We start from the raw sequence: 15,553 nt of genomic DNA on the forward strand, positions 1-15,553 counted from the left end.
GAGGTCCTTGCTGCCTCAGTTACCAGGGGGATGAGAACATCGCCTTTTTCTTTGTTCTTTTATTGTCGCTTGTGTATGTTTGTTTGTTTATCATAATATATTTAATTGAAGATTTTGTGTTCTATGTGCCTTTTGTTTATTGGTTGATCCACGCCTATGCACTAAGTTGATTGTTACGCAACAATGTGGCATCAAAATTACTTCTCGCCACTTTGGTTCCGTGATTATTCCAGCAGGATCTGTCGTGTAAGCTTAACCTACATTGTTGCGCACTCCAAATATGGGTTGCATGCTTCTATTAATAACAGCTTTCTTCTGTGGCAAATGTGTATTTGCTGAGACAGAAGGAAATTGTCTTGAAAGATATCCCTTGGTTGGATTGAAGAAATTCGAGAAGTACAAGTTAGTGGACGCGAAGCCTCTCCAAACGGTAAAGCTGGACTGCCATTTCTGGTAAGTGTAGGTTATGTGAACTGTCTTTCTCCTGAAGTATAATTCGTAATATTGACACCCACACTGGTTCATGCGCGATAGTTTTATCCTACATGTGTAATGTTTTGTTTTCATATGCCTACATTCGTACAGGGCAAGTACCCCATTTTCATTTCTATACGGCCCGTCACATGATTTGAAAACTAGTCATTTTAAGAAGGGAAACAAATCTTGTGCTACTGAGGAACACTGATATAAATACACACATGCAGTGTGTATGAGTAAGGGCAAGGAATGACAGAAAAATATTAAAGAAACGTAAATGCAGACATTAGCCTATGACGTTCAAATCGCGTTACTGCGCAAAGGTGCATTGTTTTGTTATTCATACCACACGAAATGTAAGAAAACTATGAAAAGTGATGTGATGTTAATAACTGACGTTTATAAAATTAACAGCGATATGAAATTAAAACTGTTTGAAAGCTAACAAACAACGTATTTGCAATGAACTCAGCTGTATGGAGAAATACAACTATTACCAGTCTTCAACTTACTACCAGCTGTACTCATTTTAAATTAAAGAAACAAAGTTTCGTTCACTGTCCACGACATTTCTTTCTGCGGCCCTAGACAGAGATGTGAATAGCTAATGCGGCCAGCGGTAATGAGAAGGTTTGCAACTCCTCGGATAGAAGGACCAAGGACGTTGTAATCGAGTTATTTAATTTTAAACAGTTATAAATAATTTAAAGTCATTATTTTAAAAATATTTTGGCCCTAAGCAACATAAATGTACACCTAACAATGCTGTGAACCAACAACAAAATATACAGACTTTAAATAATATTTAATAATAAGCACATAACCTTACAAAGTTCAAGTGGTCAACGCAGTTTACAGTGAGGAACACGAAACATAAAAATACAAATGCAGACTTCTCGATAAACCAGGTGGGACATAATACAAATTCAGTATACACAGTCGCAAAACACGCTGTATTTACAAATATTTTGCAATCAGCTGCAGCAGTGGTAGAACTGGATCCACCGATCATGGCCGCTGTCCTTGAAGGGAGTGCCCAGTATGCGGACCACTCAATGAAGTCAGTACAGTCTGTGTGGAAGCCTGACATCGTTGTCTTGTGACTGCTGTGTTAACAACATGACACCTGTTCGTTGCAGTCTCCTTTCTGGTCAATGATAACGCCTCGTATCAAAACACTCGGACAGACAAACCACCGACGTCTTAATCAAAGAAGGACGAAGTGAAAGCTTGGCTATTGGAAGTAAAATCCCATTTTGTGACGTGTTCAAAGCTCGACTGTGCGATTTAATCAAATTAAATAAGTCAAAGCACGTGACTGATCACATTTTAGCAGACGAAGAACGTCCTGTGCTGAGACTTCCCGATTTAAACCCCATTGAACTTATTTGGGCAGATTTAAAACAATGGGTTGCAAGCAAGAACACGACGTTTAAAATTAAGGACGTCGAGCGTCTGCGTCGCCAGAGATTCGAAGAAATTGGGCAAGAGGAATGAGAAATGTATGTCGTCACGTGGAGACACTAGAACAAATTTATTTTGAGCGAGAAGGCATGATCGAAGACGCTATTGAGGATAACGGAGTGATGTGTCAGAACGTCTGTGAGGAGTGGAAGAATTGGAAGAGGACCGAAGATTTGTGAAGAAGATGAAATTATCTAACACTCTCTGCAGTTTTAATTTTCTAGCGAAATCGGCTTTCCTATGTTACGTAACGTGGTGATATTTTATTTGGAGTGTACTGTACGCGGCCTGTTACCGTCCCTTTCAACAAACTTCTGGTAAGCGACTCGCTCCGAGGTTCCAATTCACAAAGTTGAGCGGCCAAAAACGCTGGAACGCGGTATAGGTATTTGGCACCTGCGCAGTTAATCCATTGCTGTCGGTCTTTGGGAGGCCTTGATAATTTTCGCTCTATGACAACTCTGATTTACTTGTTTGGTGTTGCGTTCCGATAGTTTAGTGACGCCGTTCATAGGGCGTGATCTGATATGTGGCTGTGTTCAAATTATTAAAAGTAAAGACAAGAAATTTAATCATTCATGTGGTAAAACAACAATATCTTTAACCATTTTCATATTACCTTCCCAGCAATAACGGTCCTTCACATATGTACTTTTCTAGAGCCTCTGTTGTTTCTTAAAATTAGATCCAAATCAGTACCCGTTCTTAAAGACCCTCAACCTTTGTTCTTTCCCCGATGTAAATGATTGACTTTCATGCCCATACAAAATAGATATTTGTGTCACAAGCTCATTCATTTTGTATTTGAACATTCCCTTATCTTGTTTCTAAAAATTACACTAGCTTTTCTAGTTTCACGTCTTAACACTCTCCATATTAGCGCCATCTGTTGGTTTAGATTCTGCAATCAAATCACGTCTATTTAACCCAGAAGACCAGAATCAATATTGTAAAACATGTACAGGTAGCCGTCGATTTGCTCCAATTTTTAAAACCATAAAGTCAAAAAGTGAAAAAAATATATTTTACTATTATTTATAACGTTTTACAATGTTTCTCGTACTGATTCTTATACTAAATCGTAATTCTTACATCGCTGATTTTGAATAAAAATTATAAATACAGTCATCTCTCCAATTACGTATGTTTCGTTAACGCGAATTTGCTCCAATGAGATCGATGAATCGATAAAAGCTGTTTGTGAAGTGCAAACTTTTGCGTATGCGAGTTTGCTCTCATGCAATTTCATTCCTGGCGCTTTAAACTTTCAAAGGACTAATTTAATCTCTACGGAGGTACCGGGGTTAATTTTACTACGCGATTTTCGATAGGTCGGCGTCTTACATGAATGCAACTATCGCATTAGAGCAGAGATGAGTGTACACATCAATCACATGAAAGAATCACAGGGACCAACGAATTGCCGATTGTAAGTGTATAACATTTTGTTTTTAAATTTCCTTTATTTTATTTACGTTATTTCAGTGCTTTAAATGTAGGTCCATTATTTTACTCGTCAGTGTTTGGGTGCTGGGAACGCATGTCATTGACTTCCATTATAAAAGAGTTTCAATTTACGCCGATTCCATTTACGCCGGTTCGTCCAGGAACGCACCCCCGTCATAAATTGAGGGCTATCTGTATTTATGTTCTGATTTCTGGCTTTGTTTTGGCAAAAGTATATTTTAAAAAAACATTTTTCTTCTGCATTTTGGGACACTGGAAACACTGAATTAGAAACATGTTCATTTATGTATTATATTCATACACACACATGACAGTGTGAACATACTTTAGCTAGAATAATATTTCAGCTAATATTTTTGATGGGAATTGTCCAAAGTGGTATAACAGAAGAGTTGCCACTGGTATTACTGAAGAAATATTAATTATAATGTATTATCTTCAGAACCCTTTAGATTCATCTGTACCCAGGCCTCTTAAGTAGTCTTTATTTAGGTTATGGACCTAAATTAAGTATGACTTCCTCATTTCTTGCATATCATCTCACTCATTATTTCTTTCTTCATTTAATTATCTCCAATATTTTGTTAATGTTCATTATTTGTTGTTTTATTTTACCCGCTGTTTGTTCCTGTCTCATGGACCAAAATATTATCTTCTTCACTTTATTCTCGAATATTCCTTGACGTATGTTATTTTCTCACAGCGACAAACCATGGTAACAACCACATAAAAGAGGTGAAATTATAAAATTTTGCTTAATATTCTTACGACATACATTTGTAATTTAAAGGGCATATATCAATAGAATAATTTGTAAAAATCTATATATTTCATGAGTCAACTGGTTTATTTTGTCCTACAGTAAGGAAAGCGATGATAGGCTGCCAAAAGTGTGGTACCGGCAGGACATGCTGCTCACGAAGGCTCCTGCGGAGGTACAGCTTGACACGGCGAAACATCCTCGAGTGCGTGTCACGCCAGACCACAGTCTAATAATGCGCAAGGTGACCGACGCTGATGCTGGGGTATACCAATGCCTTGACTTCAGATTCCTGTTAGAAGGTAAGCCACCGGAGGTTACGCAACTCACGCGTAAGTTACTTGTTCACTACCACTGATAATACACACGTGGTGGTTGTTAAAACTTCCGATGTTGGATTGTGTCATTTAATGAAGCACCCTAAGCTATGCATGGTAATAAATCTTTAAATAATAGTTAAATTCCTATACAGAGACATTGATATTGGCAGTACCTAGAACGCAACAAAGAAACTCTATCTGCCAACCCAACAACAGTATATTACTTTTTGGTCAGGATAGTTTAAGGTGATACGCTATAGTCCAACTGGTTTCCTTTGGCACAAATATCTCACTTGCTGCGTGTCACCGCATACTAGAATTTTACTAAATACGTACATTTTTTTGCCGAGATGGCAACTCACAAAATGTAATTTAACTTTCTGTTTTATAATAATTACCACTGAATCACTTTGAAAAGTTTCCTTTTTTAGCGTTTCTTAATTTGTTGTTGTGACAATAGTTTCTGAGATTTTATAAATTTAATTTCTACTTTGCAATTATTCAAAAATGTGTGCATCTGACCTTGACACCATTTTGGACAGGTCCCCACAGGGACCTTATTTAGTCATAAGCTACAAAATTATGGGATTACAGTTTCAGCTCAGTTTTTTATCACTAAAGTTTTAAACAAAACGCACAGCAAAACTGTCTGTTTTGGTACAAACTGTCACAGTTGTTAACTTTTTATTATGAATTACTCTGCATGACAAGAACTACAAGAATGACAGTGGTCGAAAACAATAAGTTTTTCTCTGACAAGTAATGCTCAAACTTATTTATGATAGTTAAGATTCTTTACTGTATGTCATTTTTAACCTATAAATTCCTGTTGGCTTCTGTATACGGATTGGTTTCCCTACATTATTTCCAGAATTTCTTTTCTATGAAATCCTACGCAGATTTCCTGTCTTGTTACAGCCCAAATAAACATTTGTCCTCTAAGGAGATTAATAGTTTTCTCAAGTTATTACTAAAGTCTCCAATGGAATTTACATTAACATTTAAGCGGCTTTTAACGTATTCCTTTGTTGGTGGAGATCAGAACTTCATCACTGCCCAGCACTTGGCTGGTCTCTGAGAAGGGCCATTTTAGTTAGTTTTAAGTGTTTCTGTGTAACACTCACTAGTTTCAGTTTGTTTTCACATAACAACTTGGATCTGGCTGGATGGAGCTCAACAAACTGCAGTACACATATTAGATTCTTTTGATTTTTAGGTTATATCAATCAATCATATGACATTCCGAGTTTTTCAGAGTGATGAAAATGAGGATTGTGGCATTTTAGGTTGTGGTGCAGTGTAGTGTTTTTAGCGGTTACCAAAGTTTTTGGATCACCTAAATTTTCAAGGCAGAAGTAACCATCACATGATTCTGATAAATGACTCGCTGGTCTATCTGCACTGCTGTTGTGTGATACAACATACTGACTTCTTGGCAGAAGCATTATTACCGAGTGATATGTATCTGATTAAAACTCAGGATGAACGAGCTGCTCTGACAGTTTATATGATTTTACTGTCTATTTGGGCAAATGCCAGGGCAGGTCCTACAAAACAGGCAATGAAATCTACCTCCCAAATCATCATTTATAAATGTCCTACCACATCAAATTCAATACTGTGCATCTTATACAGCTAATGCAGTAATGTAAAACAATAAACCATATTGACACACTTTCTTATTACAACTTTTTGATCTGTGTAAAATACATTACACAGATCAAAGTGGTCTCTAGGTTTTAGTGACACTGGGTAGTGATAACTGTGAATGATGAGTTGGGAAACAAGAAGATGTGACCTACTTTAAGACATTGCCACAGCATTTCTTCGAGAATGAAAGAAAACCACGAGGAATCTTCGTGCACTGCCTTGTTCTCAGAATGAAGTTCCAAATGTTAAAACAGGAACTATCACTGATAACTCACAAACTTTGAAACTACATCCAATCATAGGCTATCTCAATCTCCAAAGTAGCAGCTATCCATAAGGTCTTACCACAAAAATTCTACACGTATTTCTCATTTCTTACATATGATCTAGGATTCCAGCACATTATAATCTTAACTCAGGTGCTTTTCATTTCAAATTCCTTCATTAATTAACTTTCTCTGTAACTCACTTGATGCAACCTTGAATTTTGGTATTTCAATGGTATAATTCCATTATTTCACATTTTAAAATTATGTGAATTTCCTATTAATTCACTAAATTTTGCTTCCAAAGGTCTGTTTCTCCAAAACTTTGTTAAATGTGACTTCTGGAACTAAGATGCACTCTATTTTTTTTTAGGAGTTTGTTTCCAATTTGTGTTCCTCTGTCAGGGTTTAAAAATCATGCAAAATAACGAAGATACTGAAGGTGAATTTGGTTCTTTGCCTACCATGGACCTATTTTGGGGACCTTTTACGTATGAAATACAACCTGGGAAGACTAAGAACTTCCAAATGGGGAATTTTCTACTTGCATTTGTTTTTCAGTGGTGAACAGCACTGTGGACCTCATCGTAGGAAACCTAGCTGACTGGCAACGGTACCGCAACTCAAGACTGCTACCCGTCTACAATTCGCTTCAGCATTTGGATACTGGAGAGCAGTTCTTCGTGTTTACAGAGTGGGAAGCATGGGGACCATGTGTGGCTTGCAATAGGATCCAGGGAGAGCGCAGACGACTGGGCAGGTGTCGGCTCAAGCCAAACAGGGAGATGGTATAACTAGAATACAATTTTACAAATCTTATTTGCAGTTTCCTCATGGCATGATACCAGAGGTTCTTTCCTTTGGAATGAAGTCAATTAATGATTCACCTCCATTAATTCCTAGAGTATGTAAAGCTTTACCTCCAGATGTCATATACGACTTCATGATACGGTGTTTAGGCACAAGGGAATATTTTCTATCATAATGTCAATATCTGAGGTACTGAATGCTGCTTATTTTCCATCTTGAAATACAATTCGAACATTTTCAAACTTCTACATACTTCTGACATCTTCCAAGTACGTGTGATGATAGGTAATCCAGCACAATGGTACCTATTAGTACAACAGTTTATAACTAACTATATGGCTTACCGAACCCGAAGGTTCATCACCGAACTAACCAAATCCCTCCACCGGACCCTGTCCTGGGCCAAACAAAATCCAGTCTCCTTCAACTCCTATCTCCCATAGATCCCGCCTGAGATTATCCTCCCATCTACGTCTAGGTCTCCCCGGAGGTCTCTTCCCCTCAGGCTTCCCAAATAGTGGACCCAACCAACCAGATGGCTTACGGAACCCGAAGGTTCATCACCGAATTAACCAAAGCCCTCCACCGGACCCTGTCCTGGGTCAACAAAATCCAGTCTCCTTCAACTCCTATCTCCCATAGATCCCGCCTGAGATTATCCTCCCATCTACGTCTAGGTCTCCCCAGAGGTCTCTTCCCCTCAGGCTTCCCAAATAGTGAACCCAACCAACCAGATGGCTTACGGAACCCGAAGGTTCATCACCGAATTAACCAAAGCCCTCCACCGGACCCTGTCCTGGGCCAACAAAATCCAGTTTCCTTCAACTCCTATCTCCCATAGATCCCGCCTGAGATTATCCTCCCATCTACGTCTAGGTCTACCCAGCGGTCTCTTCCCCTCAGGCTTCCCAAATAGTGGACCCAACCAACCAGATGGCTTACGGAACCCGAAGGTTCATCACCGAATTAACCAAAGCCCTCCACCGGACCCTGTCCTGGGCCAACAAAATCCAGTCTCCTTCAACTCCTATCTCCCATAGATCCCGCCTGAGATTATCCTCCCATCTACGTCTAGGTCTCCCCAGAGGTCTCTTCCCCTCAGGCTTCCCAAATAGTGGACCCAACCAACCAGATGGCTTACGGAACCCGAAGGTTCATCACCGAATTAACCAAAGCCCTCCACCGGACCCTGTCCTGGGCCAACAAAATCCAGTTTCCTTCAACTCCTATCTCCCATAGATCCCGCCTGAGATTATCCTCCCATCTACGTCTAGGTCTACCCAGCGGTCTCTTCCCCTCAGGCTTCCCAAATAGTGGACCCAACCAACCAGATAGCTTACGGAACCCGAAGGTTCATCACCGAATTAACCAAAGCCCTCCACCCGACCCTGTCCTGGGTCAACAAAATCCAGTCTCCTTCAACTCCTATCTCCCATAGATCCCGCCTGAGATTATCCTCCCATCTACGTCTAGGTCTCCCCAGAGGTCTCTTCTCCTCAGGCTTCCCGACCAATACCCGGTGCACACCTCTTGTTCCATCCATGCGCGCTACATGCCCCGCCCATCTCATTCTTCTCGACTTAATCACCCTGACAATATTGGGGGAGGAGTACAGATTTTTAAGCTCGTCATTATGCAGTTTTCTCCATGCCCCATCGTCTTCCCTCTTAGGCCCAAATATCCTCCTCAACACCCGATTCTCAAACACCTGCAATCTGTGTTCCTCCCTCTGAGTGAGAGAAATGTGTGTAATAGTAACTTAAATGTAGCAGTGAGTTGTAGGTCCCTGATACTGAAACAATGCTGTCACACTTCGAATGGGCAGAGGTCAGAGACACTTGCCATGAATACTGAAACAGAGTCATTGTTTCAGAGTTCAGTCCACGATATTGGACCAGAAGCTGAGAAGCAGCACCTGATAAACAATGTGTATGAGCTATCATGTCGCTCTAAGCTGTTGGCCAAAGTCTTTCCCAACATCAGTGCAGTCACTAGCATGGTACCAGAATTCATACACGCTGAAGCATGCATGGGAAATTGCACAAAAGGCAAGTTATTTCACTACACGAACTCAACTCAGGTCTGACTGAGGAAGCCTCCAGAGAGCTTAATACAATTAATATTTCTTCCAGATGCCGAAAGCCAGAGGTTTAAGGGCAAGCAGCTGCATTACAAAAGACAATATACACTGGCTGAAGGCTCAAATCTCACCCTCGTCTGTCCAAAGTAAGTAAAACCCCACACTTTGTCTTGTGAATGGTCAAGAAACAAATGACTCACCATGGTATGCGTGGTGATTACGCTTATAATGATTCTGGTGATGATTATGCAGGGCAACTCCAAAGGATGTGGTGACATGGCTCAAAAATGGTGCTGTGGTCACGTCTGGATCGGCAGAAGACGAGCCACATGTCGCGGTACACAAGTTCAACATTCTGAACGTGACAAATGTCACGCAGGCAGAGAGTGGTAACTACACGTGCTTTGTGGGCGAAATACACGTTCTGGATGTCACGGTAAATGTGGTACCACGGACAAAGTTGTACACACAAGGTAAGAGGCTTTATCTTAACAGTCTGGGAAATTACAGTGCAGTCTAACTTTCTGGTATTAAAATATGTACCAAAATGCCTGTCCACGTGGTCATTTACAGTGAGCGAAGTTCCATAAACAATGCTTTCGACCTCGACATACCCGTAACACTGTAACTTCTTCAACTTACTTCACTACAAGGAATATAAATTATTAAATACATGATTTTCTTCGTTTTTCATTTATTTAGCTTGTTTCTTAGATGTGAATGTTTTTCTCTTTCTGACACTCTTTTTAAAATACCAACAATTCTGTTGTTCCCTTACGGGAAGAGAGCGGTACCTCATGCCCAAATCAAACAACAATAAATATTTTAGGTATATCCAAATATTTCTCTGAGAAAATGTTGTAGAGGGAGATCTCATTAGCAACCAGCATTCTCCAAAATAAAAGGCCCAAGAATTTTTTTTAACATGGAGATTGGATGTTGCAGCTTCCACGGAAACCTTTAAAACACACACAACTGTGGTTTCAGAGATTATGCAGTGCCAAAGAAAAAAGTGATGATGACCAGCAGAGATGTCCTAGCATTCTGCTCAGGAAGAAGTGTTTTTTTCTTTTACAGGACTGCAGCACTACATGCCACACCTGGCCTTCATCATCTTGCTATGCTTCACCAGCTACTGTGTGGGCCTGATCGTGGCATGGATACAGAGACGTCGCTTCGTGGGGTACCAGAACATCCCTAATGACATCAACTGAAACAACTAGCGAGCTACAACACGACATGATAATATTCACATCTGTTACTGGAACTTTAAATGTCCGTCCTACAACCAGTTAGACAAATTTGTGCCTCTATACCCCAAATTTATTGCAGGGAGAAAAAAAAAACATTTCTTTTGGACAATTTTGATAAATTTAATTAATTGTAATGTTGAAAATACGGTATTATTTACTAAAAATACAGTTGTTACTTGAAAGTTACAATGGTATATTATGTATTCACATTGAACATCCCCCTGACCATGGGTTCATAAGGCCAAATTTGTACCGAGGAACAGATATTATATTTGTGAAGACGGCCATCTTCCAGGACGTTGCGCCGTGCAAATTGGTAAGTACTGGCCGACATTTCAGGGGACCTTACTGCCTCCATAATCAGGGTGTCATCACCTGATTGTGGAAGAAGTCACGGTTAAACAGGCAGGAAGCTCCTCTGAACCGTTGGCCAACGTCTTAGTACATCCCGGAAGACGGTCTTCTCCATCCCCATCACCACGAGAACCTTCCGAACCTTTGGTGGCAGGGTCTAATATCATCTATGATTTCTGAACAGCAGCAGGTAACTGAGTCTGTAGAACAGAACTTTGGTTACAGATGCACAAACATATACATACACTCACACAAATCTTTGGTATGGAACTTGATAAGGAACAAAACAACAGAACCTGGAGCACAACACACAAGCACTAGCTGATAAGTCGAAATTCATTTCCATGCTTACCACTGTCCGTAATCACCAATAACTTAGCGTTTATACGGAGTAAATTTTAAGAAAAGAAAGTTGGAGAACGTTTTGTGTGAAGACGATAAAGAGGGCTAATTCTCAGTAACTGACATGGTTACTTTTCAAACTCTTATTATAAATAAATAAATAAAAAGAGTATATCTGATTAATGTGGCCATTCGTATTATGCATTCTTTCCACAAAGTGTATAGGGAGAACACATTATGGGCTGGTCGTGTCTGTCTGTCCAGCTGGTACTACTTCAGAACTACTGGACTGACTGGGATGAAATTTGATGTGAAGGTCGTGCCGTTCTGCACGACCTCAAAATCATGCTTTTGAATATCATATGAACAGTTATGATAAAATGACATAAGCAGAATAATAACATTTTCATTATTTACTCTTTGTTTTAATATAAATATCCCAAAGAAATAAGAATGAAAGGGGGTGTGCATTTTATGAAAAGGGTGACAGATAAGCAAAAGCTTCTATGTGATTTTAATATTATGTGGGCCAAGATTGAAAATACGTTATCTATGGAGCACACTGATATTCCAAAGCTGTTCTTCGTGTCACATAACGCAAGCTGTTATTACACCAATGTGACCTGAGGTCAGTGTGACCCCCCACAGGCCACCGTTACATCTTAGGTGATCTGAAGTCCCAGTGATGTATAACAATAAGAACCCTTACAGAAAATGTGACAGACACGGACAAGCCAAAACGTGATCTCTGCACAAGCTAGAACGTTAAAAACACATAACCAAAAACAAATGGTTACTTCGAGAGAACTAAAAATATTTCGAAGCAGTTTTTAAACTTTCAGGGGAATGCTATTAAACAAAGTAAATAATTAAAGTTGGTGATTCAGTTATTAATTAATATCTTTGCACTGTATACATATTTTAAAAATGTCATGACATAACGGAAAAACCCATTTCCATTTGCCTAACTACAAATACACATCACAGGAAATGTACTGGCCCTTATAAGGGCAACAGACATAATAATGACATCTGTTTTGGGAACTTCGAATGTCGTCCTGCAGTGACCTAGATAATTTCAAATTCTCCGTTAGTGTTCACTGCACCTCCTTTTGTTAAAATGGCCACACTTTTATAATTTATTAAGACATGGCATTGCAACAAAGAGCATTTTGAAGATTTAATAACATAATGATTGTCTGTACAAATTCATTACTCTTTTGTTTACCATATTTAAATTTGAGATAAATTTGAGCTATAAAGGTTATATAAAACATGTACTAAGAATTCAGCTATAAACACTTAAAACTGATAACACAGCGAGATACAATACCCTACTATTCAGAGTTTCGTAGTTTCCCGTCTGGCAGGCCTTAGCAATCTCACTGCCCTCTTGTTTCAGTTTGGAGTTGGCTTTCAATTTCATACACAATCAATCAATCAATCAATCAATCACTCTCATACACAACTGTTTAGCCAACGAGTATTACAGTGGTAGGAACCTCAACATTGAAAGTAGGTCAGTGATTCGACATATTTAATCCGAGCCAGTACACGTGAAATGCTCTGAAGATGGTTGAACAAGACATGCTGTTAATATCTTCTGTTGCAAATGTTACACCTCCTAAAAGCTGTTGGTTTGCCCGTGAGCTATGAATAATGAAGGCTGATGAAGCAGAATAATAACACAGTGGAACCCCCACACAACAAAAATCATTGGATAAAAATTATTTTTCTTAATGAGTTGCCTCCCACAAGTCTCAACTGACTGACACAACGAATTCTTCCTGCATAACAAACTGATTACATCATCACACGGATAATTCTCCTTCCAAAAATTAATTTTCTCCTACCCTAACTTCTCCATAAACCCCTGAAGTAAGAATTGTTTTACTGTAACATTTTTATGCTTTATTTATCGATTCTTTTCACATGATTCCATTAATTTTAATCGTTTACCATGCTCTTATAAAGTTTGTCAAAAATTAGTGTTTAAATATTATAAACTATGTTTTAAAGTCGAAGAGGCCAACTTATGATGGCCTTGCAACGAAGTAGGCCCTTAATATGTATTTCCTGGATTCACATAACAAAGGTTTTCATGGAATGAATTAAATTCATTATGCAGGGGTCCACTGTTTTTTTGTCAATTTACATGTTTTCTGGGAATAATGTAGTTGACACACATCACGCCTAACCACATATTCCCTACTTTTGCTGTAACTTTCAACGCACAGAGGTTTTTATGCATGTCGTTCTTCATCCTCATCATCGATCAATTTAGGGCATTTTGCAGGTTGTTAGTTTTAGTTTTAAAATCTTTGGACCAGAGTTTGTAGGCATGCAATTTCCATTATTACGAACAGCGTATTTTCCCGTAACGTAGATCCAAAAAGAGCCGAGGTGACAAAAACAAATATCCACGTGCAACTTGTGTCGTCCTGTGCCCTACAGTTTTCTTGTTACATGCGACATCCACGTTGTACTGTCACATCATGCATATCGCCTGCCATTGTACGCCTACAGCTTTAGTCCCAATGTGCAAAAACGTTTATGGTAATGCCAAAAAAAAACCACCCTTCCCTTCAGTTTCACAAACACGGCCAGATTTTTTTATCAGGTTTTACGTGGAACAGACATGAAGTATTTTAAAGCCCTTCCCAGCTTCCACGATCTGTCTGACTCTGCCTAGTAGATTTTCATTATTTTGGAAGAGAAGATGTCTTAGCAGGCCTATATGTAGACTCGCCATATATGGTGACTTCTGAGCAGAATGCAAGAGGCAAAGGCTTGAAATGCGCTACTACAGCCTTCTACAGTGGCAGCTAATAAATAAAGTGGGGGGGGGGGGGGGGGGTTGTTTGCTTATTCCAGTATCGGGCCGTATCACACAAACTGCATTTCTGAAGACTGTCTGAAACAGTGGAAAAATCAGAAAACACATTTCCATAATTTTGCAGAATGTTTTTATGGGACAGGAATTTGTGAAAGTGAAGAAGCAGAATTTTTTTTAAACTAAATAACAAAATTTGGTTGAGAGTCTGGACATTCTTTCAAAGGAAGCTCAAGATCTTTAATGTGATCTTAACTCATACACATCTAAATATTTCTCAATAAAATAAAACCTGGGAAGCAAAGAACTTGAGAATGGAATTATATTTTGATGGATCAATTTTCAGACATGACTATAGTGTTTTTCACCAATTTTTAAATCTACACCAAGCATTTTGATCTGCAAAAAACCCTGACACAGCCGAATGCAAAGTACTGGAGCTGCAATAGTTTTCTTGGTTAGATTAGGATAAAATGGGACAGCGTAAGTGCCGAAAGTTTGCTTTTAAATGCATAAAAACTTGTTCTGAAACACTGAAAAGATTGACAGTAGCAGTACTGTCATGTTTTACTCTAAAATATCCACGCGAACATTTATTCTCATCAATAAAATATCTCTAATCAGATCTAAGAAGTTATCCTACTGATGAAATAAGCGCCAACTGCGTTCGTCTGAAAACAACGATATACAAACTGAGAACTGAAGAGAATATAAAAGTACATAGCAGCAAGTGTCTCACGAAGTCCGTATGTAATTTTTATAAAATGCTGGCAAGATGGCAGGAAAAGCATTCACCGCCCCCGACCAAAAAAATGTTAAAATCTGCAATATGACGAGAGACTTCACAAAATCATACAAAATTCAACATCCAATATCAGTCAAAAAGCACGTTTTTTCCCTCACAAACTTTCTAACGTCCTTATTTCTATCAGATCAATATGAGTTGTGCTCCAGTAAATGTGTACGTGCAACAGACCCTGTTCTCAGGTCAAAACACAAACCCTTGATGCGAGGAATGTAGGCCTGTCAATAAAGTTTCAGAAATATCATTCTCTGCTTGAGGTCTGCGCGTACCTGCCATCTAGCTAAGGTAAAAGGGGCCTGCTGCACACGCCACCTCCGCGAAGGCAACTTCACGCATTTGAAGCTGCCTTCAAAGGTCAGATCAAGTACACAAATAATGAGTATTGTTTGTATGGCACGAACAGAGGGCATCTGACATATAAAAAATCTAGTGGGTTCCCCCGATGCCCTGAGTGAGTGAATTTTCCAGGACGATGTCAAACTCATCCAGCGATTCAAGGATCTGCTGCAGGAAAGTCAGCAGCGCTGGGTTGCGGATGAACGACTGCTCCTCGTACATCTCCAGCGTCACGCGGCACGCAGACAGGGGTCTCAGCATCCGCGACAGCAGGTGTTCTCTGGTAATAAGAATCAACCAACATCACTTATGCTAACAGGCATCAAGGAAATATCA

At 39.4% G+C, this 15,553-nt stretch overlaps 2 protein-coding genes across 8 annotated transcripts in view; one reads left to right on the plus strand and one right to left on the minus strand.

Moving 5' to 3' along the window:
• The first annotated feature begins 214 nt into the window (after window positions 1-214).
• LOC110831801 (uncharacterized) lies at window positions 215-10,741 on the plus strand. Of its 3 annotated transcripts, XM_022068207.2 has the most exons (7): window positions 215-453; window positions 4,271-4,470; window positions 6,966-7,192; window positions 9,088-9,262; window positions 9,347-9,440; window positions 9,547-9,767; window positions 10,372-10,741. In XM_022068207.2, exons 1-7 carry the CDS (start codon window positions 281-283, stop codon window positions 10,506-10,508), a joined length of 1,227 nt encoding a protein of 408 aa, XP_021923899.2. In that variant the 5' UTR covers window positions 215-280; the 3' UTR covers window positions 10,509-10,741. The 3 variants fall into 3 exon arrangements, with proteins under 3 accessions (XP_021923899.2, XP_021923900.2, XP_087213350.1); XM_022068208.2 differs by lacking the exons at window positions 215-453; window positions 4,271-4,470 and adding an exon at window positions 4,505-4,602; XM_087357224.1 differs by lacking the exons at window positions 215-453; window positions 4,271-4,470 and adding an exon at window positions 5,363-5,558.
• Window positions 9,972-15,553, minus strand: part of pns (DENN domain containing pinstripe) — a 44,670-nt gene continuing 39,088 nt past the window's right edge. For all 5 annotated transcript variants that reach the window (XM_022068215.2, XM_022068210.2, XM_022068212.2 and 2 more), the window contains one exon: window positions 9,972-15,497. In XM_022068215.2, the coding sequence (XP_021923907.2) occupies window positions 15,308-15,497 (190 nt within the window). In that variant the 3' untranslated portion in view covers window positions 9,972-15,307. The remainder of the gene's footprint in view (window positions 15,498-15,553) is intronic.

This window comes from Zootermopsis nevadensis, unplaced genomic scaffold (assembly GCF_977971745.1).
Source record: "Zootermopsis nevadensis isolate Lab colony 2312 unplaced genomic scaffold, Znev_1.0 Znev_ptg000028l, whole genome shotgun sequence".
Classification (NCBI taxonomy): domain Eukaryota; kingdom Metazoa; phylum Arthropoda; class Insecta; order Blattodea; family Termopsidae; genus Zootermopsis; species Zootermopsis nevadensis.

Coding starts and splice junctions, on each gene's coding strand:
- LOC110831801 (XM_022068207.2), top strand. CDS start 281: ATGGGTTGCATGCTTCTATTAATAACAGCTTTCTTCTGTGGCAAATGT. Junction 9,263..9,346: donor CATGGGAAATTGCACAAAAG/GCAAGTTATTTC, acceptor TATTTCTTCCAG/ATGCCGAAAGCCAGAGGTTT. Junction 9,441..9,546: donor CTCACCCTCGTCTGTCCAAA/GTAAGTAAAACC, acceptor ATGATTATGCAG/GGCAACTCCAAAGGATGTGG.